General features: G+C 38.8%; 1 protein-coding gene across 4 annotated transcripts in view; it reads left to right on the top strand.

The window, feature by feature from the left end:
• Positions 1-888: 888 nt before the first annotated feature.
• The window catches only part of Pkia (cAMP-dependent protein kinase inhibitor alpha), a 70618-nt gene continuing 44653 nt past the window's right edge, over positions 889-26853 (top strand). For 2 of the 4 annotated variants that reach the window (XM_028890414.2, XM_028890413.2), the window contains exon 1: positions 1329-1412. Coding sequence is in view for 2 of the 4 variants with exons in the window: in XM_028890412.2 (XP_028746245.1) it covers positions 966-1412 (447 nt within the window). In the remaining 2 variants the exon portion in view is untranslated. Of the gene's footprint in view, positions 1413-26853 lie in introns of all 4 variants that reach the window. The other 2 variants (XM_028890412.2, XM_028890410.2) reach the window with 2 other exon arrangements.

Genomic DNA, 26853 nt, shown 5'->3' on the forward strand with positions numbered 1-26853 from the left:
AATTTTGTTTTATTTTGTTTGTTATCTCTGTTGGCTACCCTGCCTCCTCTGTTCTGGAACTGATAGAGGAGGAGGAAGTTTTCATTTAGTATCTTCTGTGACCTTGTGCAATTTCAGTGTAAGACACTGGCCAGACTCCCAGGGTAATACTCACATGATGTAACAATCATGGTGAAGGCCAACATAAGTCGAATGAGGAACCTCCACCCTGCAGAATGCTGGTGATAAGGAAAACCCCTGCTTGGAATTGACTTGGTGGGGAAAGAAACCCTGGCCAAGCAGCAAAGACTGAAAATCCTCAGCTGCCACCAAGCCCCTAAACCGCTGATTTGGTCCGTAACTTAAAAGGAAAAAAAGCAGGAGCATGGAGGGAGAAACATAACAACCTTAATAGTTGCTGCTAATTTAAAGAGACAAGAACAGGAGGATTGTGTGCACTCCGACGTTTATTTTTTTTTCCCTAAGGGAAATTCTGAGAAATCCTTTGGGAATTACAACCATCTGTAGATGTGAATTCTGACTCTTGATTTTCAAATATTATAGCTTTCACCCAGTTTCCCCAAAATGCAGGGACTGGTGGGTAAGAAGAGCAGAGGGAGGGAGTAGGATGTTGGGTGGCACCTCTGTCCACTAGCGAACAGCCCTAAAATCCTCGGATGACCCTTCTCTGTGTCCTTGGGTGATTTCTGTGTTCTGCCCCTCTTCACTGAGTTGGGAGAACCCCATTCTATCACAATAGCAGGAAGATAAGAGTTCCAAAGCGTTCAGCTTTCATACCTGCTATAACTGCTGTAACTGGTGTGTGTGTGTGTGTGTGTGTGTGTGTGTGTGTGTGTGTGTGTGTGAGAAAAGCAAGTGAATCGTGCTGTGCTGTATTTAAAAAGACCGATTGCCCACTTAGAATTTTTTTTCCGGAGTATTTGACTGTTTATCTCAATAGACAATCAGCCCTCAAATTCAGCGAAATGAACAGTACTGATAAGGAAGATGGAGAGGCTGGGAAACCCACACAGTCAGATGGAGCTGTCCAAACAGCCACAGTGACAGGGGAGGACGGGAAGCAAAGACAGAGAAAGTCTGTCTGTCTCTTCTCTTTTCTTGCACAATCCGGCAATGCCTGGTGTGCAAAATCGCTCACAGAAGATCAGCCTTCACGCGGGGGAGAAGTGTGTGTCGGGTGCAGCTGGCAGATGCGGTGGTCTGCCACCCAAAGAGGAGCGTCTCCCCCCGCGGCTCGCACCAAGTGCGCTGCTCCGGCGGGGGATGACTTCATGCGGCCCGCCTGGAGTAGCCAGCGGCGGCTGCAGCTGCAGGTGGGGCGGGGGCCGCGCGAGCCCATAGATCCCTGCACACGCGGCCAGACGGCGGGACTGCAGCCCGGGGCAGCCAGGACGCGCCTCTCCATCCTGAAGGTGAGCCACTAGCCCGCGCTAGCCGCCCTGAGCCGGGCTTTCCGCCTGGGTGATGATTGGCTTTGTAAGATCCGGAAAAGAAGAGATAACCCTGCTGCATTCTGCAGTGGGAAAAGGAGTAAGGGAGTGAAAGGTTGATCAGCCGTGCTTTGGAGATGGGAGGGGAGATGTTCCCGAGCAAACAAAGGGGCTTTCAGCTTTCAGCTCTTAAAGGTGATCAACCATTTCCGTAGCATGTTGGTTTAGACACCAAGGAGGATTCGAAATGTGAAACAGTCTGAGTGCCTGTTTTACCTTTGTGTCTTCCACCTTCATTCGATCATTCATTCCCTGGCTTGGGAGCACCATGTCCTTGGAAGCAGTTGGGGAAGCCGTCAGTAATCTTGCATCTATGTGTCTTCTTTGGTTCTCTGCCATCCCTGGTATCAGAGTGTTTCTTCACTCACCTCAATGTCATAACACCTGCTCGCTTCAATGCTGTGCCTTTGGGAGTCTGGGTGGAGGGAAAACTTCGCTCTCCTCCGAGTTCTGCTTGCTGTGGGCTGCACTTGGCACTTTCTCCCTTCATTTTCATCTTCCCTGTCAATTTCAGTTCATTGATTTACAGAGATGCTGTATCTACTCACAGGTCAACTCACCATCTCTCATGCTCCTCCAATTCCGTGGCTGACTTCATCAAGGACCCAAAAAGGGCATTGCCTCTCACAGGGTTCCTTATTGGGTATTCCCTTAACATACTATCACCGGTGTACTTTCCCCAGACGCATAGAATAAAATGCCCTGTTTTCCGCCCAGGACCAACATGGTTTTCTCTAACTGCCGTTCTTGCAGTCACTCTGGTTGGATAGTCACAACGGCTTGGGTGGGAAAACAGACTATATTGGGCTTTGCAGCCAGTTTTCTCTGTACAGCCATGGGTAGAGGAACACTGAAAATAGCAGTCTATCTAGTTCTCTTAAAAAAAAAAAATCTAGCTCTCTGGGTTGTAAGAAAATTAGCTATCAGAGTTTGGGGCAACCATTCCAAAAAAAATAAGTAGCGTGCTTGTGCTAGGATTCCTCAATAACCTCCAAATGGGGCTTTCCCATTGGCAGACAGAAAGCCTGGCGGTCTGCCCAATCCCAGGCTTGGATTATTTGATCATCCCAGGTTTGTCTCCTCAATATAGGGTCCTCACATTCTGAGCCTCGGCTGCCAGCCCCCCCCCCTCGCCCCCGCTCCCCCCAGCCCAAGTCCTTATTCCTGTTGTCACCTAGTTGCATACATCTGAATATGATGTGACACGTTAAGATGACTGTGGTGGGTGCTGTGGATGTGTGCCTCACCATCAGAGCCGTTACAGTGAGCCAGACTGTGGGGAGTCCATGAGCCAAAATTCCATTTAATTTTAAAGATCTGTCATCCCGACACTTGAAACTGGAAAAGCAGTTTGACTCAACAGCCATGCCGTTTCCTTCAGGAGGAAAGGTGATAAGGCAATGAAGAGGAGGACAAAATCTAACCTAAAATGTCACGGTTGCTTGTCTCTCTTTCCCAGAGTGCGAATTCTCTGAAGTCAGGCTAATTCTAGTGTGCACTGGTATTACTTTTCTAATTACAAATTCCTTGTGAGAAATGCACTCTAGGAAGATTTGGATTTGTTCCTTTGTCTCCGCTCTCAGTATCCGAGCAGAGGGAGGGGATGCCCACCACAAAATGGTCCACTCCACAAACTGTCGCGGGGATTTTCAGGAACTGAGGGCCATTTCTGTTTGTTTATTGTAGTGTTTTGAACATGGTTTATATTTCAGGTATTTAACACTTGAGATTCTAGAGTTTTGACTCAATAACATCTTCTAGTAAAGGAAACAAAGAATAAGATTTGGGGGTGGAGGGAAGTCCTTACTACCATAACCTTTAGTGATTCAAAAATACTTAATGCATCAATCATTTTCTTCTGAAAAATAACTAATTTTATAATAAATATAAATAATCCCTTTTTTAAAACTTAGCTCAATGCTTTCTAAGTCTAAGTCCCATTATATAATGATCACTCGATCCTACAGGACTAAAAACAATTTCTATAATGCTAAGAGCCATATGTTTTGGTTAAGAGAGAGCTATCTGAGAACATCCCAATAGTGGTTAAAAATTCTAAGATGCTGTTATTTGGTTTCTGAGGAAAGAAATCAGTTCAGGATCAAGGGGGCTGGTGCTTGGTGAGCTGGTAGGATGCCTGCCAATGTTGTCACTCTAAACAAATTACTAAGTGAAGGACTGGAGTCAGAGGCACCTTGTAGGGAAGAAGACAACTTAAAGATGTCATTTTCATTCTGGTACAAATGAGGAGGACAGGACACATATGGAACTCCAGATATGGACCTTGTTATGTTTAAACAATTTTGAGAAATATTTATAAACTTAGAGCTCTAAGTAGAAGCTCACCCACTCTCACACACACTCACACACACAGTTCCACAAGCACATACACTCATACTCATGCATAAATGGTGCTTCGACTAGAATTAATTTATCACTGTATTTCCTTTACTTTGCAAGTTTCTTGGGTGAAAAAGAGAATGAATTAGCTGGTTGGTGTTCAGAAATGAAGAAGGAATGGAGAATAGAATGCTTCACAGAATTAGGTGCTAAATGAGCTGTGAGCATTCCTGTATGTTTGACAAGATAGAATTGAAGTCAATCAGTTGCTTTCGCACCCCATGGACACTGTCTATGTCTAGCAGGCAGTAATAGCAGATCCTGAGCAGGGGCAAATTGCGAGGTCAGAGTTGACTTCTCATGACAAAAGAGTATATCGTGGTTTGTATTGCTGCCATTTGCTGCACTTAAAATAGCCTTGAGTTGAAATAATGAAAAAATGGAAAAGAAAGACAAAGGAATAAATGTCATTTTGTTTATCCAGTTCCTCTACTGAGAATGAGTAGGGGAAATGGTGTTATATTGGAGTTCTGAGCTAAAGTAGGGAACCCTATCTCAAACAAACACAAAAAGCTACTTAATGGACAGAGGTCTGCAATACTCTACTTTTTTCAGTATTTATGATAAATAATACTTACCATACAGAGTGAGAGCTCTTCATTCAGCTCACTAACCCTCTCAAAGTAACCAATGCCCAGCCATACATGAATTCATTCCTATACATGCCTCCTGATAGCAGGCATGTTTAGCTATCCTGCCAGGTCTTGTTCACAGATGCCCCTGGCTCTTCCACGACGCCTTCTCTGATGAGATAAGCTTTCTTCTCCTTTGTCTAAATCCCTACTGTTTTTTTTTTTTTTTTTTTTTTTTTTATGTCTTACACTAACCTTTCACGTGAAGATGCACTGTCTCTTTATTAAATGCAGACATACAAAACAAAGTCCGGGACTAAAATCAGCATATTACCGGCAACAAATTTTACAGTGCTCAGCTATGTGTATCCAGGGAAAATGTTCATGGATCTTTCATGACTAAGGGACTCATACTTAGATTACTGTGTTGACAAATGTGTAGAGGAACACTGCCAGAAGTTGACTGCTGTAGTCTACTTTGAGACACACTCATTTATCACTAGAAAAAAATATATCTCCTTCATTTGTAACTTATTCTTAATATTGCTTACTGCAGAAATTTATTTGTCTTTGTCAAGTGAAGGAAACAATGATAAATTATGTTCATCCGCCAAACAAGTTCCAGTGTAAGGAGACACATATAGCCTTGAATAAATTCTCAGCTGGAATGTATGAGGCTGGAACCAGCTGGCACAGCTGCTGTTAATTCAAACAGGTGTCATAAGAACAAAAAAATCAAGAAGGAGAGATTGAAAGCTCAAGAGGACACCCTCAGCTGTCACTTTCTCTACATTCCCCCTAAATCTTTTGGTTTCTAGCCAAAATATGACATTGTATAAGCACAACAACTTAGTGTAATTTTTTTAAAAAACCTTCGACTATCCCCACTCTTGAAATTTTATAGTGTATTTTGTAATTTTTAAAAATGTGACACTATACACACTTATGGGAAACTGGAACATATATTATATATAAGTTTTATGTATATTAAAATTAGTATAGTAATTTAACTATGTAAGATTTGAAATTACATAACACATCAATTTACCACTTTAACTCATTTAATCGTATACATTTGAAATGTTCTACAAACACTATGCTATCCATTTTCAGAACTTTTTCATCATCCTAAACAGACTCTGTGTGTGTCAAATAGTAATCCATCAGTCTTTGTTGTACCCTTCAGGCCCTAGTACTCTCTGTATCTGTGCCTATAAAATTGTCTATTTTGTCATAAAAATAGAAATATTACACTAATTGTCTTATTATGTCTGGCTTTTTACACTTAACACAATGCATTCAGAGTTCATCCATACCACTGTGTCAGGATTTCATTCTAATTTAAAGCTATTTTATTCTATGCATATACTGAATTTTGTAATTTTTAGTTACAGAACATTTTCAGTACATTATGTTTCTAACATGCATAATGCTATTTAGAAAATTAATAATATTTACCAGTTTTCTATGTGTATGCCATAATTTATTCAGTCAAAAACAGTTTGTAAGTATGTATTAAGTTCATAGTTGTCTTGTGATTTCAAGCCATGGTTATATTGTTATGGACATAGCAGTTATATGTATATAACATAAAGTTATATATCTTGTTTATATATAACATAAAAGTTACTGCATTTTACATTTGGTGGAAGTATGCGTAAACATTTAGGTTTGAATATGTAAACTAATTATGAAAATTGTGATCTTCTTCAGCAGATAGTATTTATGTTTATGACTGAACCAGTTCCAACAATCTTGCAAATGAACCCAAGTAATAAAAGGGAATCCATCTAGCATAATCTGAGTAAGGAGAGAGTCTCACATTTTTTCATTTGTAGTTTGCGAAGAAAAACACTCTGCATAAATATTGGAAGATTTCAAGTCTCACATATTCTGTCATTTCAGGATAGTGCCAGTGCATCACAGATGTCAAGTCTTCTAACAACGATGAATTAATGTAAAATGATCTGTAGCAATTTTTCTTTGTCTCAAGTTCCAGAAATGGATCGTTGTATCTAGCCTAATCTAAAGCATGATCTGTTTTTTAAGTTCAAATTTATGGACTAGCTTTATGGTAAATCTACTTTGTCTTCCTGGTATATCCTTTTAGTTTTTCTTTTTGTTTGTTTTTCTCATATCTTACATCCAGATTGCACTTTCCCCTCTCTCCTTCCCCCAGTCTCTCCTCGCTACCTCCACTCTCCCCCAAATCCACCTCCCCTCAGAAAAGAGCAGGTCTCCCAGGGACATCAACCTAACAAGCATAACAGGCTACATACAATAAGACCAGGGCCATGCCATCACTTCAAGACTGGATGAGGCAGCACAAAAGGAAAAAAAGATCCCTCAAGCAGGCAGATGAGGCAGAGGCAGCCCCCACCCCCACTGTTATGAATCTCACAGGAACACCAAACTATCCAGCCATAACACACATGCAGAGGACCTAAGTTAGACCCCTACAGGCCCCTTGGCCTCTGCAAACCCTCATGAGTCCCAGTCAATTGATTCTGTGGGTCATGTTCTCTTGGTGTCCCTGACCCCTCTGGTTCCTCAGATCCTTCCTCCCCGTCCTCCTCGGGACTCCCAAGCTCTGCCTAATGTTTAGCTGTGGGACTCTGCATCTTCTCCCATTAGTTGCTGTATGAAGTCTCTCTGGTCTCTTTGATGAAGATTCTGCTAGGCTCCGGTCCCAGAACACTCTGAAGATAGGAAAAACTGTAGGTCAAAGTGTTTGTGGCTTGGTGGGCGTCCCAATCCCTCCACTTGAGGCCTTTCCAGTTACAGAAGATGGTTGGTTCAGGCTCTGTGTCCCCATTACTTTTTTTGCTAGTGTTATTCTCGTAGCTTCTGTGGAGTTTCCCTTGCACCAGGTTTCCATTGCACCTCGCCTCAAATTCACCCCAAATCCAGTCGTTTCTCCCAGTGTTTTCTCCCCCTACCTCAACCTGATCCTTCCTATTCCCAACCCCAACTATCCACCCATGTGATCTCTTCTATTTCCTCTTCCCAGAGAGATCCTTGTATCACCACTTAAGCCCTCCTTGTTATGTAGCCTCTCTGGGTCTGTGGACTGTCCCATGATTATCCTTTACTTTAGAGCTAATATTCACTTATAAGTGAGTACATATCATGTTTATCTTTCTGGGTGTGAGTTACCTCACTCAGGATGAATTTTTTCTACTTCCATCCATTTGCTTGCAGATTTCAAGATGTTATTTTTGTTTGTTTGTTTTTTGAGACAGGGCTTCTCTGTGTAGGCCTGGCTGTCCTGGAACTCACTTTTTAGAACAGTCTGGCCTCCAACTCAGAGATCCAACTGTCTGCCTCATGAATGCTGGGATTAAAGGGGTGTGCCACCACAAACCAGCTGTTTGTTTGTTTGTTTTTGTTTTTTTCATTTTTGTTTTTAACAGCTGAGTAATACTCCATTGTATAAATATACCACGTTTTCTTATCCATTCTTAGGTTGAGGGATATCTAGGTTGTTTCCAGTTTCTGGCTATTATGAATAAAGCTGTTGTGAACATAGTTGAGCAAATCCTTGTGGTAGGATGGAGCATTCTTTGGGTATATGCCCAGGAGTGGTATAGCTGGGTCTTGAGGTAGATCTCTTCCCCATTTTCTCAGGAATCTCCACATTTATTTCCAAAGTGACTGTACAGTTTGCACTCCCACCAGCGGTGGAGGAGTGTTCCCCTGGCTCCACATCCTTTCCAGCATGAGCTGTCACTTGTGTTTTTGATCTTAGCCATTCTGACAGGTGTAAGATGGAATCTCAGAGTTGTTTTGATTTGCATTTTCCTGATGACTACTGATGCTGAACATTTCTTTAAGTGTTTCTCAGCCATTTAAGATTCCTCTATTGAGAATTCGGTTTATATCTGTACCAATTTTTTTGTTTGGATTATTTAGTCTGTTGATGTCTATTTTCTTGAGTTCTTAATATGTTAGATATCAGCCCTCTGTCAGATATGAAGTTGGTGAAGATCTTTTCTCATTCTGTATACTGCCATTTTGTCTTATTGACAGTGTCCTTTGACTTACAGAAGCTTTTCAGTTTCATGTCCCATTTATTAATTGTTCATCTTAGTGCCTGCATTATTGGTGTTCTGTTCAGGAAGTTATCTCCTATGCCAATTTGATAAGAGCTATTCCTCACTTTCTTTTCTTGAAACACAATTAAAAAAATCCACCAGCTAGTACTTAAGCTGAATTATCCAGTGTTTGGAATATCGAAAGCATCAATGGAACTAGGGGATGTAACTACTCACTGCATAAGTGTGCCTTGGTTGTCTTGTGCATTGGAGGAGCAACACTATAATATAAAGATGAAAGAATGAATGTTGTGACGTATATTTAAGGGACATTTGAAACTAATTGGTTGCAAGAATTTATATTCAAAGAACAAAATCATCCCACAAAGTAGGCCCTAGACAGATAACAGTGATATTTTATGGATGTTTTTCCTTTGTTGCTAGAGGTGGAGAGACTTATTGATGGACAGTTTTCTTCTTACTTGCTGTTGTCCTTGTTTCTCAGAAGAGCAATCTTAAAATACCCATTCTGACCTTTGCCTATATGAATATGAACACTTCTTAAACAATACATGGCAGCTTCTATGAGGAAAAAAGGTACAAGCTTTAAGCTTTTCGTTGAGATTATACCTGCAGTGCACGCAATCTACTGAATCCTTCCGTTGTGTAACTTTGAATTTAACTGAATAAATAGAAAAGTCAATAATATCTTTATTGCCTTTTCTTATGCTTTCATCCCTGTTCCTTCATGCTCAGCTTCTCTTGATAACTGTAATATAGGAAGGGGACAGCCAGATCTCAATATTTTCATGCAATTACAAACTTAATCCTGATAGAATATGCCCAAGTGCCTGAAGAGCTGGTAGATGTCAAAAAGAATCACTGGTAATAATCTTTCCTAGTCCTCAAACTTGAGCTTATCTTTAAAGACTAGCAGATTTTCACTACTGACTGGTAGTATGTCAGTAATATCAGATTTTTGGGAAAAAAATCACACGTTTTTGTTTCTAATTATAAAGTATGCTTGCTGGTTTTTGAGAAGGATTTATTCTGAAAAGACTATGTTAGCATTCTCCTCAAGTGAAGTTTTGACAGGGCTGTGTATCCAAGTGTCATCTCATTTGATGGTTCTCAATAGTTAAAAACTGGGGCTGGGGCTCAGCCATTAAGAGGAGCACTGACTGCTCTTCCAGGCTTCCAGGGGATCTGGGTAAATTCCCAGCACCCACACATGCCTCACAACTGTCTATAACTTCAGTCCCAGGGGATCTGACACTTTCTTCTAACCTTTGCCTCCTCTCTCTCTCCCTCCCTCTCTCTCTCCCTCTCTCTCCCTCTCCCTCTCTCTCTCTCTCCTCTCTCTCTCTCCCTCTCCCTCTCTCTCTCTCCCTCTCTCTCTCTCTCCCTCTCTCTCTCTCTCCCTCTCTTCCTCCCTCCCTCTCTCCCTCCCTCCTTCCCTCCGTCCCTCCCTCCCCCCTCTCTCTCTTGCTCTGGCTCTCCCTCTCTCCCTCTCCCTCTCCTCCCTCTCCCTCTCCCTTTCCCTCTCCCTCTCCCTCTCCCTCAAACCAAAACCTACTCATTTGAATTCAATTCCACTTAAATGGCAATTTGAGCCAGTAGACCTGTAATGCCATCATGTGACATTGTGAAGTCACAATTCACCCCCAAATGCAAAAAGATCTGATGGAAGACAAGCTCATTGAACAGGGGGATGGGGCTTGATGTCTTGATTATCTTAGAGAGAAAAGCCAGTAACCTGTTACACAAAGTATTTGCAGTGTTTAAATTCTCCTTCCTAGTAAGCAGCATGGGAAATGAGATGAGAAGGCAGTGAAATGTCATGAAAGGAAGAAGTCGAGTTGATTTCAGGTTGCTTGAGTATATGGTTAGTGTGGGTTTCTTTGCTTTATGGTTTTTTTCTTCAAATAAATTGACAGTAATTTTATACAGCATCCTAATGCAGCTCTTCAGTCGTTTCTGAGATGAGTTAAAACATGTACACTGACCACTGGGCTCTCCAGTTCCTTTTCTGTTTTTTATTTTTATTTTTATTTTTATTTTGAGTAGTTTGGGCAAGCACTTAGGTTATCCATGTGTCAAATGAAATTGCATTTGTAATTCATCTGCTAGCAAGGTGAGCTATTTGAGCATGCCTGAGCCTCCTGGGGTGCTATTTCAAAGCAATGGGCTCTGATCCTGCAGTCCTGTGGGAATTAGACTCAGCTTCTATTTTTGACTTTCAGGCAACTGATGGGATAATCTGATTCAAGTGACTGGCATCTTCTTTCTTCTCTGAATTATGTCGGATGTCCACTCCCACTTGTCACTGACTATCAGATGACAGTGAGGATGTTATGTGGGGGTGTTGATTTCAGAAGCCAAGTGCCCTGAAGAAGTGGAGCTGCCCCTTCCCTGGAGAAACACAGTTGCTGTGTTCTTTTTCCAGTGACAGTGTTGAATCCCTAAGGAAAGGATAGCTTGAGCCCATAAACACTATTAATGTCTACATCTGCCTCAAACAAGACCTTAAGTGACTGCTGGGGAAATGATAAAGATTTTTAAAACAATTTTTTATTTAATTTTTTGAGAATTTATGACAATGCATTTTTTTTTTGTTTGTTTTTTTTTTTTTGTTTTTCGAGACAGGGTTTCTCTGTGTAGCTTTGCGCCTTTCCTGGGACTCACTTGGTAGCCCAGGCTGGCCTCGAACTCACAGAGATCCGCCTGTCTCTGCCTCCCGAGTGCTGGGATTAAAGGCGTGCGCCGCCGCCGCCGCCGCCGCCGCCGCCGCCGCCGCCGCCGCCGCCGCCGCCGCCACCACCACCACCACCACCACCACCCGGCGACAATGCATTTTGAACATACCTTTTTAATGTGTAAAAATTGGTGAAATTTTATATAGCTATCAAAATAGTTAAGTTATCAAAAAGGAAAATTGATCTGTAACTATATGGTACATGAAACAGAGCTGGGTTTGGTCTGTTACATGTATTTATATTTGAAGCTCACAAAATTTAATATTCACAGAATGGTTCATTGCTAGGTACAGCTAATTAGATTTAATTAACAAGAACTTTAAACTAGTATTTTAAAAATGCAATGCCTGAAACACAAATTCTCTGATATGATGACTATTAATTCTTGAAAAGCAGATTTCAGTTTTTTGTTGTTGTTGAATGGCTTTATCTTATTTACGTGGATCATTTATTTGTGCTTAATGAAACTGGTATAAAAACCACCAAAGGCCTTATGTATTCTATAGTATGCAAATCATAGTTCAAAATTAGTATGTCATAGCTCGAGAGAAGGCTCAACTCTTAAGAGTGCATATTGCCCATTCAGAGGACACAAGTTTGTTTCCCAGCATCCACATCCAGAAACTTAACAACTTCCTGTAACTCCAGCTTCTGGGTGTCCAATGCTCCCTTCTGGCCTTTACAGGCACCCGTACTCACATGCACATACCTACATACAAACCCATACACATATACTTTATTAAAAATAATTTTTAAGTGAGATGTCTGTGGTGATTGTCAGCTCTGGCTGCACTTACATTGATTCACTGGGATTGGTGATCTCTTTATGTTTATCTGGGGATAGAATACCATCATTACCTTGGGTGAAAAACATACGTCATTAGTGAATATCTCCTCAATTTGAAGCCAATACACGGGCATAGGAAATTCATCAGACATTCATCAAAGGCTGGACATGGGGCCTAGTCTCTTTCTAAAATGTTGCCTTGAGAACAAGGAAAACACCTCTGTGAAAGATGCACATTTCTTCATTTGTACATTTATCACAGATGAAGAGAAGTGTTCTATGTACATTATAAGCTAATTTTCTTTAGTTAGTTTTATGTGAATAAATATTTATAGATTATGTGTGTGTGTATATTCATGACCTTTCTATTTCAAATACTTGATCACTACAAAGTTGAATTTCATTAAAATTTGAATAATATATGTTTTCTGAATCAATTTTTACAAAGAAAACATAGTTGCATTTTAATATCTGCACATGTACTGTATAAAACCTGGATTATAGATATTTATTTAAATGTTTAATAAATGTGTATTACTGACTTATTTCTACTACTCAATTAGGGGAAAACAAAGGCCTGAACACTGTGGTCTTTTAGCATGAACAGCATACTAACTTAGATTGTTTTTTCAGCAACTAAGTGTTTCTGCCCTTCTCATCGAATTTTCTCCTTTGAGTGATACATCGTCCAATGCAAAGGAATTTTCCTCGTCTGTCTGTTTTTCAGGCCGTGTGTCACAGTGCCTCTCTAGTCCTAATTGAACAGAGTGTTTTAGAACTCAGACATCGCCATGGCTACTGAACATCATCGGGATCCCTTACTTTTTATGTGGAGAGAAAGGGAGGGGCCAACTGTGCCCTGCGATGCTCACACTTTTCTGTTCTTGGCAGATTGCCCTCTTGTCCTAGAATCTAAGAAGGAATTCTAGTTCCTGATCTCAATTGCTGAGCTCAAACTAGAACATGGACCAAAGGAGCTGTGATTTTTTTTTTTTTAAGTCAGAAAATCAAATCTGATCTGACATTTATTCATCTGTCTTCACCATCATAACTCCAGGAGAATATTAGCCAGTTTTTTAAAAATAGCTAATTGCTGATTTCAATTATATTTATGTCAAGCTTTATCATAAATTGAGTTGCATAACACTTTCATGTAAAGAATTCATTTAACAAATACCCCGAGTTACACGTTACACTGCCTTTCTTCTGCATTACCTCGGAGTAAAATTATAGTTTAAAAAGTGCCTAGAGGCTAGACCTATTCATTAGGATTGAAAGGAAAAAAAGACTCTTTTTTAAAACTCTTCTCCATAATAGATTTCTCTTAGGATTAGTGATATATAAACTGATGATAGATGTGTGTACACTTGGACAATTTATTAAATGAATAGTCGTGTATCACATATTTTGTTCAATAGCTGACTGTATATTCACTCATAGTGCTGTAGGACTCTGTCAGCCACTGATGCAGATACCTTCATTACAATACACTTGATGGTATTCCCATAATGATAGAATTACTTGATGATGCATTTCTCAAAACGTACTATGGTGAAATGACATGGTTATAGTATATTTAATCATGAACTAAATTGTACAAACAGAAATTCCTTTCAAAGAAAAAATATTTATGATATCATTCAATATTTACATTTTATTAATTTGTGAAACATTGTATGTGTGTGTATGTGTGTGTATTGCCCCCAATTTAAGACTGTTCAACTTAGATTTTTCAACTTTACAGGACTTTAATAACAATTGTAATTTACATTAATAGTAAAAATACCTAGAACCATTCTATTTCTAACATTAAATACAGTGCTTATTAATCACACTGTAATTCAGCAGTTTGATATAAAGTAGATGTATTTTTAGCACAACTGTAGGCCAGTATACATATTCTGAGTATATATAGAGGTGGGATTAGGATAGATTGATTCCTGGATTAGCTATACAGAAAGTATCTTCAACTTTGGATGTCGTCTATTCACAGCAGGTTGGTTACATCATGACTCTGTATCTGTGATTTGTATTTCTTGTACATGTAAACTCTTCATTAATAGCAATGGTAGTTTAGGAATTTTAGTTCAACTACAAAGTATTAACAGGTTAAAAGTACTACAATTTTAGGGTCAATAAAATTCGAAAGTTACTGATGTCACTGTTATGATTTCTCAAAATTGCTATTTGAAATTTCATATTATATTTAAAAAAAATCCCTCATTTAGAGTTTCTGCCCCACTTAAACAGGCAGTGATGGCACACACCTTCAATCCCAGCACTTGGGAGTCACATGCTCTTAGTCCCAGTACTTGGGAGGTGGAGTTCAAGGCCAGGCTGGTCTATGGAAAGAGTTCCAGGGCAGCCAGAGTTATACAGAGACACCCTGTGTCAAAAAAAAAAATTAATAATAAATACTAGAGTTTCTGCCCCAATAATTACATAGTATTATAAAGATAATAACGAAATGATGTAGGGTTTGGAAATATAGCTTATACAATTGTTTTATAAATTACAGGTACCTATTGATGACACCTATTGATGATAAAATATATTTGATATTAAGTGTTTTCAAATTATTGTACTATATAACTGTGACCTTAATAAAATTAACAAATAACTTGCAGTGCTTGTTCTGTCTTACCTTATGACTCTCACTAATTATTAGTAGAATAGATGTTAAGTAACAATTCTATAAAGTCCATTTAGAATTTTTAAATCTCTAGTTCTGTTGCTTTTAAAATCTAATATATACATTCATTAAAAGAAAAGAATCTGGAGTTTTACATAAGCTTTCCAATGCATCAGTCATTTTAACATTATATATGAAATACATTTAAAAATCTGTATATGGTCTTTAATTAAATACAAATATTGGGGTAGTCCTTGAGACATTTGGTAACATTAAGTGTGCAAGAATGTGATATCCTTTAAGATGTATGAATTTCTAATGTAGATCTTTGACTTATTTGCACTAAATTATTTTATTCATTAAAATAATAGCTTATAGATACTTCTTTAATTGCAAGATGCTTGGAGAAGGAAATAACATAGAAATGAACAGCCAAACTTTTGTTTTGATAAAGTGCCAAGCAACAACATTACAATGCTAAGCATCCAAAGATCTTTATTCACAAAATGTTTTGAATACCATATATTATATGGTATTATATATATATATATATATATATATATATATATATATAGAGAGAGAGAGAGAGAGAGAGAGAGAGAGAGAGAGAAAATTGAAAAATCAGTTGTTAGTGCTTAAGCCAAGAGAGAGTCAGTGTGTGCTCATCTCCTTTATCAAGTACATTTAACATCTATACACTGCTTTCAGAACTCAGGAGGGATTTACTTGTGCAGACTAGCTGACCATTGTTAAAAGCGAGGCAAAGATGCTAAAAGGTGAATGTTTCATAGATTTCTTGCACAACTAGGCTGAAAAGGCAAATATAGTAGGGGAAGATGAATTATTCCTCATCCCTGACTAAATACAATCAATTATGTTTTAGAGGCATTATATTATCCTCAAAGCATCCCAGTGTCCGTTCTTCTGGTAGACCATACCAACTCCGAAGCTGGAAGAACAAGAGACTCATGTTTCAGACAGAGAACTGGAAGTTCATGGTGGTAATGTGCCAATTTAAGGAGCATCCATAAGAAACAGCAGCGCCAAATCAAACTCACTTCAAGGCAAGGCCAAAGCCGTGCTTGCCTTTCTGCTATAGTATGTAAGATACGATCACACAAATGAGAACTGGGCTCCAGTCTGCTCCTGAGTACCGATCCCTCAGCAGTCCCCACTGCTAACTACACCAGGAAGACCTCTGTGCAGGCTATTTGCATCAAGCCAGATGAACCCGGTTCGCATCCTCTCAAGTGTGGTTCACTCTTCTACTTCACCCCTAACCATAGCCTAGTTCGAGTACCTTTTGATTATCAACTACTGAATATACCATACACACTACTTGAAGACTGTCATGTGAGTAAACAAATACACACACTACTGATGGGGAACCTGACTTGAATAATTCCAATCTAGTTTGTGCTTGTGTAGTTCCACCATTACTGAGATCTTATTACTTGATTTAAGGATACACACATTCACTAGGTCCAATTCAAGACTCATTTCGCATACTATAACACTATTTCTGTAAATTGAATCTAATTGCAACACATAACTTTATAATCTCCCATTTTAAAAGTTATACAAAGTGCACAGAAAATTCTCTCCTATAACTATATTGTACGAATTTAATTCATTTTGATTAAGCATCTTTCAAATATGCAATAGTTAAATAACTTGTTTATGCGATTTGTATTATTTAATGCTTCTGAAACATTATCGTTATTGCCCAGTTTTTGTTTGTTTGTTTTGTTTTTTGTTTTTTGTTTTTTTTGTTTTCCCAATAGGTTAACACCTGCTGGGTATTCTTTCAGCTCCTACAAAAAAGCAAGAAAAGAAATATACTTATATTTTTAGCTTTAGTCAAGAGTTCTTCATTTAAGAATTAGTCCTTTGCTGTTATTGAAACACCAAATGTGCTTTTAGTACTAGAAATTTTTTTCTGTATGAATTTTTGGAAGTGTTTTTGTATGACGTAGTGTCATTAAGTAGTGAAGTGAAACTTGATTGTCCATTATTTCTTTGTTTCTTTAATGTCTGATGGTGAGAGCCCTCTTTTAAAGATTTACATTTTCAGTGTGCACATTGGCTGCTAAAATGTCAGAGACTGGTGATTTCGTTTTTTCAGTTGTAAAAAGCAAGATGCTAGAAGAATGGGGCTGAAGAAATGGCTCAGCCATTAAGAGGATGTGCTGCTTTTACAAAGGATCTGAGTTCTGTTCCCAGCACACCTCCTTTGGGCTACTTTCAAATGCCTATTCACACACACACACACACACACACACACACACACACACACACACACATCTTTAAAAAAGAAACTAAGGGAATAATTACAATTATATTTTTCTCCATTTAGCCAATCAGCTGCTCACATCAAGCGCCGTGTTTCCACATCTAAATGTGTCATACAGCCAGTGAAGTGAGAAATATCAATGCGCTAACTCTGTGCTGAAGCTGTTTTAAAGCCAAATGAATTTTTGCTCACAGCAATCCTAGAAGTGCATGTTATTATTCCGCTTTCACAGAAGGGCTGCCGAGGCATAGAATAATTGAGCACATTATGCATGACTGTGCAGGAAATAGAGGATTAAAACCAGGTGATCTGTTGTGAGAGTCCACTTTCTCAAGCCCTATCATGAACACAAAAAAAGTTCCCACCTCTTTCCTATGTTCTACAAACATTTATCAAACTGGAGTGGAGAAGAAGAGATACCAAAACCCTGCTCATTTGGTTATGCTCTATACTAGGGTGAAGTTCAATTTAAAAGCTTACAGAGACTTTACTAGAATAAATACTTCTGCGTATATTAGGATTATATCTCTATTAATATTATCAGATGGAGATAACACATGAATTTTGAATTATCACAAGTAAAACCCTGTGGCAGCCTCATATTGTAATATGAATAATTACAGTAATTTTTGCAGTAATAATTCTACCTTTCATAAAATTATTATCAGATATATTTCCACCTTTAGCTCTCAACTTAGTTCTGGTTGTACACATTTTTGTGTAAAAAGGCGTAGAATTTAGTAAGCTTCTTCTTTTTTGTTTCTGAGGTGGGTCTTTCTATCATAGCCTGTCTTAAAGTTTAGGTTGCCGTGATGAAACACCGTAAAGGCGACATAGACAGGACAGGGTTTGTTTAGCTTACATAACCTGAATCACTGTCCACTGGGAGAAACCAAGACAGCAACTCAAGCCGGGTGAGAGCATGGAGGCAGGAGTTGATCAGAGGCCATGGAGGGGTGCTTCTTACTGGCTTACTCCTTAGGGCTTGCCCAGCCTGCTTTCTTATTGAACCCAGGACCAGCAGCTAAGGAGTGGTTCCACCCACAGCAGGCTGTGCCCTCCCACATCCATCACTGATTAAGAAAATGTCATACTTGATAGTGGTGGACCATGCCTTTAATCCCAGCACTGGGGAAACAGAAGCAGAGGCAGGTGGATCTCTGAGTTCTAGGCCAGTCGGGTCTACAGATCAAGTTCCAGGACAGCCAGGGCTACACAAAGAAACCCTGTCTCAAAAAAAAAAAAAGCAAGGAAGGAAAGAAGAAAGGGAGGGAGGGAGGGAGGGAGGGAGGGAGCAGCAGGGTGCTGGGGGTAGAAAATGTCCTACAGGTTGGCCTATAGTCCAATCTTATTCAGCCAATTTCTCAGTTGAGGTTACCTGCTCTCCGATGACATTAGCTTGAGTCATATTGACATAAAATTGGCCAACACATAGCCCAAGGCTGGTCTTGAACTTGATCTGTATCACAACTAGGTCTTGAACTTTCTGTAAAGTCTAAGTTGATGTCAACTTCTTTGTCTTCCTACCTCAACCTTTCAAGTATTAGGATTGTAGACTTACATCACCATGGTCAGTTCCCCAGTAAGGTTTTAAATTAGGTTTACATCATCCGAGATACTGAAGAAAATATATAGCTTTTATCAGGAGGGAGGCAACTTGGTCCAATAGTAAAAACTAATTCTGTCTACCTTGTCTCATAGCTACACCTCCATTAAAGAAGGATGCAATAGACCAAATTACAGCATTCACTAATACATAGGGTTACTGTGTATGTAAAGGTCCCCAGCAGTGATTTCCCTGTTCTTTCTTATCCACTGCCTTAGCTTCTAAAGCAAGTGCAGCAAATGTCTTGGATATCAGACATTTGTTCTGTTTCTTCTTCGTACAGCAGAGTGGGCCTCATACAGTAGACCAACAGATGTTTATCTTTCCACTGCTGATTCTGTGGGAATGAGTCAAGCTCCATTTGAAGCACAGAAAAACTTGCATGCTCTCCACTCAACATCTAACTTTAAACACATACTCAGAAAATGATAGCCTGTCTATAATAAGCCTCTTACCGTCCCTCTAACTTCAGAGCTGTCAGATCCTGTCTGTCTTTGTTAGCAAGTAATTGCAGTTATGTTAATGTTTACTCTGGGTTAGTCACATGTGATTTGCAGTTTGTACCCCTTTTTGTTTTCCTGTATTGCAGCCTAAAACAGTTATGGGTTTTATTCAAGATAACTTAAGACTTTTGTTATGTTAGGTGTCAGGCACTCAGTGTACTAGGAACTCACAATAAAGTGTTAGTAGGAGAGTGTACATACTACACTTCAGTTTTCAAGGAAGACTATTAGGGAAGTATTCTTAAATCGAGAATCAAACAGGAAAAAGGTACGGAAATGTGTACAAATGAGATCTCAGTTGAATGTGTATGTTTGGATTTTAAATTTTGCATTATTTTATATATATGAGTGGTTTTTCTACGTGTGTGTGTACCACGTGCATGCTTGGTGCCTGTAGAGTTATTTAATGTTTAGCTCATATGTCTATGTTTTGGGGGACCAATCACATAGAAGGCTCATCTTTGGGGATGATTGATTTTCCCCCTCATAGTAGCTATTAGTTGCCTATAGCTTTTCACCTATACTTAGAGTCCTATGAGATTTCTCCTATTCAAGTTGGCTTGTCAACTGGTGTTGCCATCATTTGGGTCTTGCTTAGGCTACCGTACTGTTGAGATTTTGAGAGTGCAGCTTTCCTGTCCAATACAGAAGTTACAAATTGACAGCCAAGTCCTGAGCCGTTGACTTTTGCAATATCTCTACCTCCTCTTCTTGATGGGTAGAAGTTGGCATGTAGTGCCAACCAAAACTCAAAACCAGAGCACTTCTTTATCATGACATTCCTTTACCATCAATGAGGAAATAGGTTTCTGCTGTGTAAATCAATATGAATTGTGTCTTAATTAAAAGAGTTGATGTTGTGTTTCACTATGTCTTTGTTTCTACTAAAATTACTGTTATTTTATTGTCTATTAAATTAACCTAGAACAAACACCAAGTCCTGGTAGTTCAGGCATTTTTACTGTTCCAAATTTGCCATGGCTCCATCACCTATCTCTCTTCTAATTGTCCAATGCTAATCACAGCACAAGCCTCCTGAAGAGCTGGTAAGTGTTCTGATTTCTATGATACTTTTCAGGCCATCTACTCTGCCAGGCATTTGATTTCCCCAAGCAGAATGCACATGACACCCATTTTATTATAATATACTTTTACAGCTAATAAACAACCTAACATTATTAAATGACCCTAATCAAACCTGTGGTGTTAAAAAGAAGGGGCACAGATGCTTCTCTCATAGAGTGAACTCAGTGTCCTCATGGTACTTAAGATTTCTTGAATGAACTTAGCTCTGAATTTTCAAGATCCTTGCATGCATGTGATTTCTGAGTTTTGAATTCTCTCCTCCTACTCTTCATATTGTCTCCACCCCTTCCCCAAATAAAGCCTCACATTGGAGAAGTCAATAATTTACATCTTACATGGTTTTACTGTGGTTGATATAACAGTACCCTGAGCTGTAACTCCCTGGTCATTGTCGAGCATCCAACATGTATAAACTACTCAAATAGATGAATGTTGCTGACATTTTAATACAAAGTAAACTGACCTTGAAAAGTTCCATGGGGATAGTTATTAAAATTTATTAGTATATTTATATTTTAACATATCAATTGTAGTCGGTAGAAATCAAACCCTCCAATGTGCTCAGGGGTTGGGCAGGCAAAGTAAACATGTATTGTGGTAGTCAGGGAAGACATCAGTTAGTACACACTATGACCTTCACTCACACACATTTTGGTTTTGCTCATTAACTCCATCTAAGCCAAACAACACATAATTACTCTTATTAACCCTTGTGACAAAACTACTAAGAAGTATAAGAAAAGAGATTTTCATGAACATGACTTGTACATTCATCTACAATAAGAAAAAATAAATTAGGTAGTTAATAATAGGGAACTGATTAAGTTAAATTGTATCTACTGCACATCATATATTCCTTAATGTTAAACTCTGAATCATAGTGTGTGAAAAATGCCTTCCCAATTGGATACAACAAAGAAACAGGAGGACAATGGTATTTCACAACTGCCACTGTGTAGAAGTGTGCATCATGGGGAAAGAGAAAGAAAGACAGGAGTGAGGAAGGGAAGGACAGAAGCAGAAGAGAGAGGGGGTAGGGGAGTAAGGAATGCCTTCATGTTTCTGTGAAATGAAAACTGTCAGATTGTTCCTCTCATATGATTTTGTTTTCTAATTCAACACTGAGAAATCCTATTGTTTCCCCATCTCTGTAGAAAATTTTGGTAAACACTTTGATGCCCGTAGAAGACAACACCTAACAAGCAAAACCGGGTAACTTTGGATAATTGCTGTAGAATATTAATTGTGGGCTGTGATAGAAATACCATTGTCATAGCAACCACCAGCGATGTTATAGAGAAGAAATGACTTGTTTTTTTTTTCTTTTTTAATGGAGCTGACTAACAAGATCCCCTTTGAAATAGCTCTGGCACAGTGTAAGCTGATACACAAAGTTGAATAAATGCTAACACACAAGTTGATAAACCTTTTTATTGAGTCAGCTCCATTATTTTTGTTTGTTCAGCTGAATTGTCATCCTACATGACAATTGTTTTCATGTCCAAACTTCCCACAAGGGCTTCTGTGTTCAGTTCCACTCTGTTAGCACGAAGGACAAGAACACAGACTATTTGGAGAGCCTAGACTTGCTATGGTTTGTAAAAATAGTACCATTAACTAGCCCCAGGATGCTTCTCGTGATACAGTGAGGGTTTCTTCAATGGTGGAAACCTACTTCGTCATCTGCCTTAGTAACCAATCAACTAAAACTGCTAATTTTAAGATTATGCTAACGCCACAATTGGTTTCCTTGGAAACCACTTGCAAAAGCTGCATTGTCTTAGAAAATGTGCTCCTTTGCCAGTACATTCAAAGGGTGACACTTTGTCATCGTGTAAAAATTAGCATCATAGACATTGTGCCCTATAATCAAAGAGGCAGAGGTTGTCACTAGTTACATTTAAGCGGAAAATTCTACCTAAGATTGTTTTTAACTTGAGGTCAACTTTTATAGATGTGGATTTTTTATAAATAGCTATATATCTAAAATAGTGAATTTCCTTGTGTGTGTGTGTGTGTGTGTGTGTGTGTGTGTGTGTGTGTGTGATTATAAACTTTGAATGTAGTAAGGAAAACAAAGAAATGAAACAGCAACATCCTAGTACCCTAAAATAAGGAGCTGTATACTACTATCTGGATTGTGGAGATAATACTTCTCTTGTTTCCTTGACTCACAGGGTTATGTGTTTCATTGTTTTATGATAAGACACATCTGACATGAATTGGGGATTTTTTTTTTCTTGAAGAGAAAAAGCCAATAGCAACTGTGCACAATAGAAGTCAAAATCTGGCTGTGTTATAATGAAAAAAAAAATTGCAGAAAAACTTTTATTTAAGATTCAAGATTATTCTTTAGCTTAACTTCATAGGAAGGTTTCACAATGCTGTCTTTCTTTGAGATGGTTTAATTTTAAGAACTGACTTAGTAACTGCTATCATTTTACAACTTAAAGTTTTGGATGAATGCATCAATTATAAAACATCCCCTCTGTCTAGACTACCATGAAGCCTGGTGCTTGAATCGATCCTGATGTCTTCACAGAGATTTCAGCCATGAGGGACCATATTAAGTAACATATACAAGATGAACATGATGTATTACTCCCAAATTTGTTCATAATTATGAATGATTGAAGTCACAGAAATACGGGAGAAAGGGCCAAACAACTAGAGCAAGCATGCTCTGTGGCTTCTTCACAGTCATCTTGGGGACAGGCACAGTGAGGGAGAATAAAGGAATACGATTTTCAAAATAATTCTGGTTAAAAAAGAATATGATGGACTTTAAGGGTTCATTTAGTGCTAATAAAAGAGTAGTTCATCACTGGAGACAGAGAGCAGTTGGCAGAGGGCTTGGTGAAAAATAAATCCTACTTTGATCCCCAGCTGTACATAAAAAGGACATGGCGACACATGTCTGTGATGCAAGCCAGCCTGGGATATATGATATCCTCTTTCTAAAGAAAGAAAAACTAAATGAAGGAGTTGTTTGGGCCACTGTAAAGTATTTACTCTCAATCCTCACTAGCAAAGGCTGATTTTAACTAGCAGTTACAAAGGTTGGCAAGACAGTACTTACCATGAAAGTGGACAATTTGGTAGAAACCAGTTTTTTCTTAGCTAAACCTGGATGTAATCTACCTAAGGCAAAAAGTAGAAGACAGCTGATTTAATGGAGACCGTTTCCACAGGGGAGACTGTTTGGACTAAGAATGCAGCTGACTGAAAAGTCTGACAGGTGACCTGGTAGAGAAGTGCTGGAAGACCCAGTGGGGGAGAGAAAGGCTCTGTATAACCAGGCCATCTTTGTTCATTGACACCATCATTGACACCATTGACACCAAGAGTTGGGATTCTTCTGTCCCATAAAGATTGGAAAATTGGACACCATGTCCATCTTTTATAAGTTAGTTGATATAGATGCTCCTGTATGATATCTCTTTGAAGTTCTCAGGATCAACTCAGGTAATATACATTTAAGGCCCTCAAAAGAAATCCGGCAATTTAAAGTTTTTTAATGTAAGTGCTAAACAAAGGAGAAATCAGTGCCAACTCTCTGGGAAGGAAGACATTTGACTAGTTAAGCTTCAGATCACTTTTGGTCAATCAAATTTAGTCCACTTCCTATTTTGATTTGGATATTTCACTTATTACTTTACTATGGTGGCACAAGATTAAACTACTGTGCCAGATGCTTTTATGTCAACTTGACACAAGCGAAAGTCATCTGAGTGAAGGGAGCCTCAATTAAGAAAATATCTCCATAAGATCCTTCTGTAGGCAAACTTGTAGGGCATTTTCTTAATTGGGTATTGATGAGGGATAGACCAGTCCATTGTGGCTGGTGACATCCCTCCGCTGGAGGTCTCTCATTCTATAAGAAAGCAGGCTGAGCAAATCATAGGGATCAAGCTAGTAAGCAGAACTCCTCCATGGCCTCAGCATCAGCTCCTGCTTCCAAGTTCCTGCCCTGTGTGAGTTCCTCTCATGGCTTCCTTTAATGAAGCAATGTTGAAGTGTAAGCCAAATAAGGCATTTCCTCCCCAATTTGCTTTTTGGTCATGGTTTTTTGCCTTCACTGCAGCAGTAGAAGCCCTAACTAAGACAACTACCATGAGATTTGCCAGGTTGAATCACATATTTTTAAATATTTACTTATCTACTTACTAATTGACATGAGCCTTACTATAGAGCTCCAGCTTTCCTGCAATTGAGCACCACCTGTCTCAGACTTCCCACTGCCAGCATAGCTGATGTGAACCACCACACTCAGATGGTTCATTATTCTTGATGTGAACCATGGATTTTATTAGGGGAGTGATCCAGTTCAAATTTGTAACCTCAGGATTGACAGTAATGACCCTTACCATTTAGTAAATTAGCTATTTGCTGAAATAAATAGAACTGTAGGAAAACAGAGAATGTGGTACGCACTGACTATTAATATAGGAATAGCAGTAAGGAAATTAGAAAATAACTTAAAACTATTTGGAACAATGGATCCTTTAAGAAATATGATCAGAGGCTGTACATTCTTGGAAGATGAATTTTCCCAGCAAATCCTAGAAAACTGAAGGTAGACCACACTCAAAAATAGAAGGTTCATATTTAATTTATGCTGTGTGATACAAGCCATGTTAGAATAATCTGTGAGGAAAATACAGAAAATTCTATTTTTTAAATGAGAATGCCCATACACTTTTAGTATATTATATATTACATATATTTAGACATTTACCCACCACTATAACCAAATAATTCCACATTGGGACAGTCTTGAAGTTACATTTAAACATTTAAAAAGTTCAAGAAAGAATAAGTTTAGGATCCTGGATAGAGTACAGAGATCCTTTGCAAATCTGATATCTCTAAATCAATATCCATTAACTCTTGGTGATATCAATCTTTTCTAAAAGTACTCTCTGTTCCATTGATTTGGATATTGACTGCTGGTTTTATGAATTTATTAAACAGAGTAGTTCTGTTCACCAATGCTATTTAAGCATCTGACAGGGGGTGGAGGAAATACATTATTACTGGCTTCTTGACTCTTACTGTGTGTGATTATATGATGCAGAGCTGAATTTTAGCAACTGAAAGCTGGAAACATGAATGAAAACATTAATATGCTACAGCCATTCACACAAAGCCATTCGATTTCAACAAAACTGATTCTTGCACAGTCTAAAGAGGAGGCTTAGATAAGCACATCTATTTTTCTTTTCTAAAGAAGTTCTATGAAGTCAGCAAAAGGTCATCCTTAACCATGCAGACAAGACAACAGCTGGATCTTGGACACCAGCAATGCCACAGCCAAATAAATCCAAAGAGTGCTTATAAATGTTTAGATTGGCATCAGAACCCAGGGCGGGAAAGAAAGGGGAATGCCTTTTAGACATTGAGAAAGAATATCATTAGGAGACCCCAGGACATTGAACTATTTCATGAACATCCCTGACACCCAACATCCAACAAACCTTACGTGCATAAAGATGCTGGAGTCAAAGATCATGAGTTAGAGAAGCGAACCTATAGACCACCCTCTCACATTGCAGTCTACATTTTATGTATTCAATTATTTATTTATTTAGCCTCTAGAACTTGAGATTAAAGTCTGGACCTTGGACATGCTATACATGTGTTCTGTCGCTTAGAAATATCTCCAGTCTTTTTTAAAACCTTCATTTAACTTTGAGATAAGGACTAACCAAGTTGCCCAGACTTGCCCTGAGCCTACTCTGCAACCCAGACAGGTCTTAAATTTGTGAACTTTCTGCTTCAGCCTCTCAAGGAACTGAAATTATAGGCCTTGTATTACCAGGCCAGCTATGGCTTAGTAAGTCTGTCTCTATCTGTCTCTGTCTCTCTCTGTCTGTGTATGTGTGTGTCTCTGTCTGTCTGTCTGTTTCTCTCTGTGTCTCTCTCTGTTTCTCTGTCTCTGTCTCTCTGTGTCTCTCTCTGTCTGTCTCTGTCTCTGTCTCTGTCTCTCTCTCTCTGAAAAAACCCTTCTATATAGGCCAGGTAGACTTAGAACTTCTAGAGATCCACCTGCCTCTGCCTCATGTGTGCTGGGATTAAGGACATGGTGCCACCACACCCAGTCTTTAAATTCTATTTTTAATACATGTACAAAAAAATGTAAAAATATTTTAATTGTGTAAGAGTGATAGTTATTTATTAGTTAGTGTTGGTCCAAGTTGACTATGTGACCCCAGATATAGCCCTAAAATCCTGACAACTAGATTTGAAGAATATATTCTTCCTTCCCCAAATGCCACTTCTACTAAAGATTCTAAAGTAAGTAAATGTTTTTACAATAATACAGGTATTGAAATTCAGAGATATGGATCATTGATGAACACTTTGTGCTTCTGGTTGAAATTTTGAAAGTAATGAACAAAAATAGAGAATTTTCTGCTATTTGTGCTTAGCCATGATTCAAGAAAATGGCCTATTAGTTTACCAGGATGAAAAGCATCCTGTCTGGCAAGGGGTATAGTGCTATCCAAGAGAGAAATGACTATATTCAAAAGACTGACTTTTGCAGTGCCTGCTTCCATATTTCCAAGAGGCTTTTATGAATGGCAGCAAAGTCAGATTGGAGTTAGACCTAATGTAAATCTTTCATTATATAATGAGCAATGTTATGTTTAGGATAAGCTGTCAATAAACTGTATGTAATGATAGCAGTAGC

This window comes from Peromyscus leucopus, chromosome 2, assembly GCF_004664715.2.
Source record: "Peromyscus leucopus breed LL Stock chromosome 2, UCI_PerLeu_2.1, whole genome shotgun sequence".
NCBI classification, from domain to species: Eukaryota; Metazoa; Chordata; class Mammalia; order Rodentia; family Cricetidae; genus Peromyscus; species Peromyscus leucopus.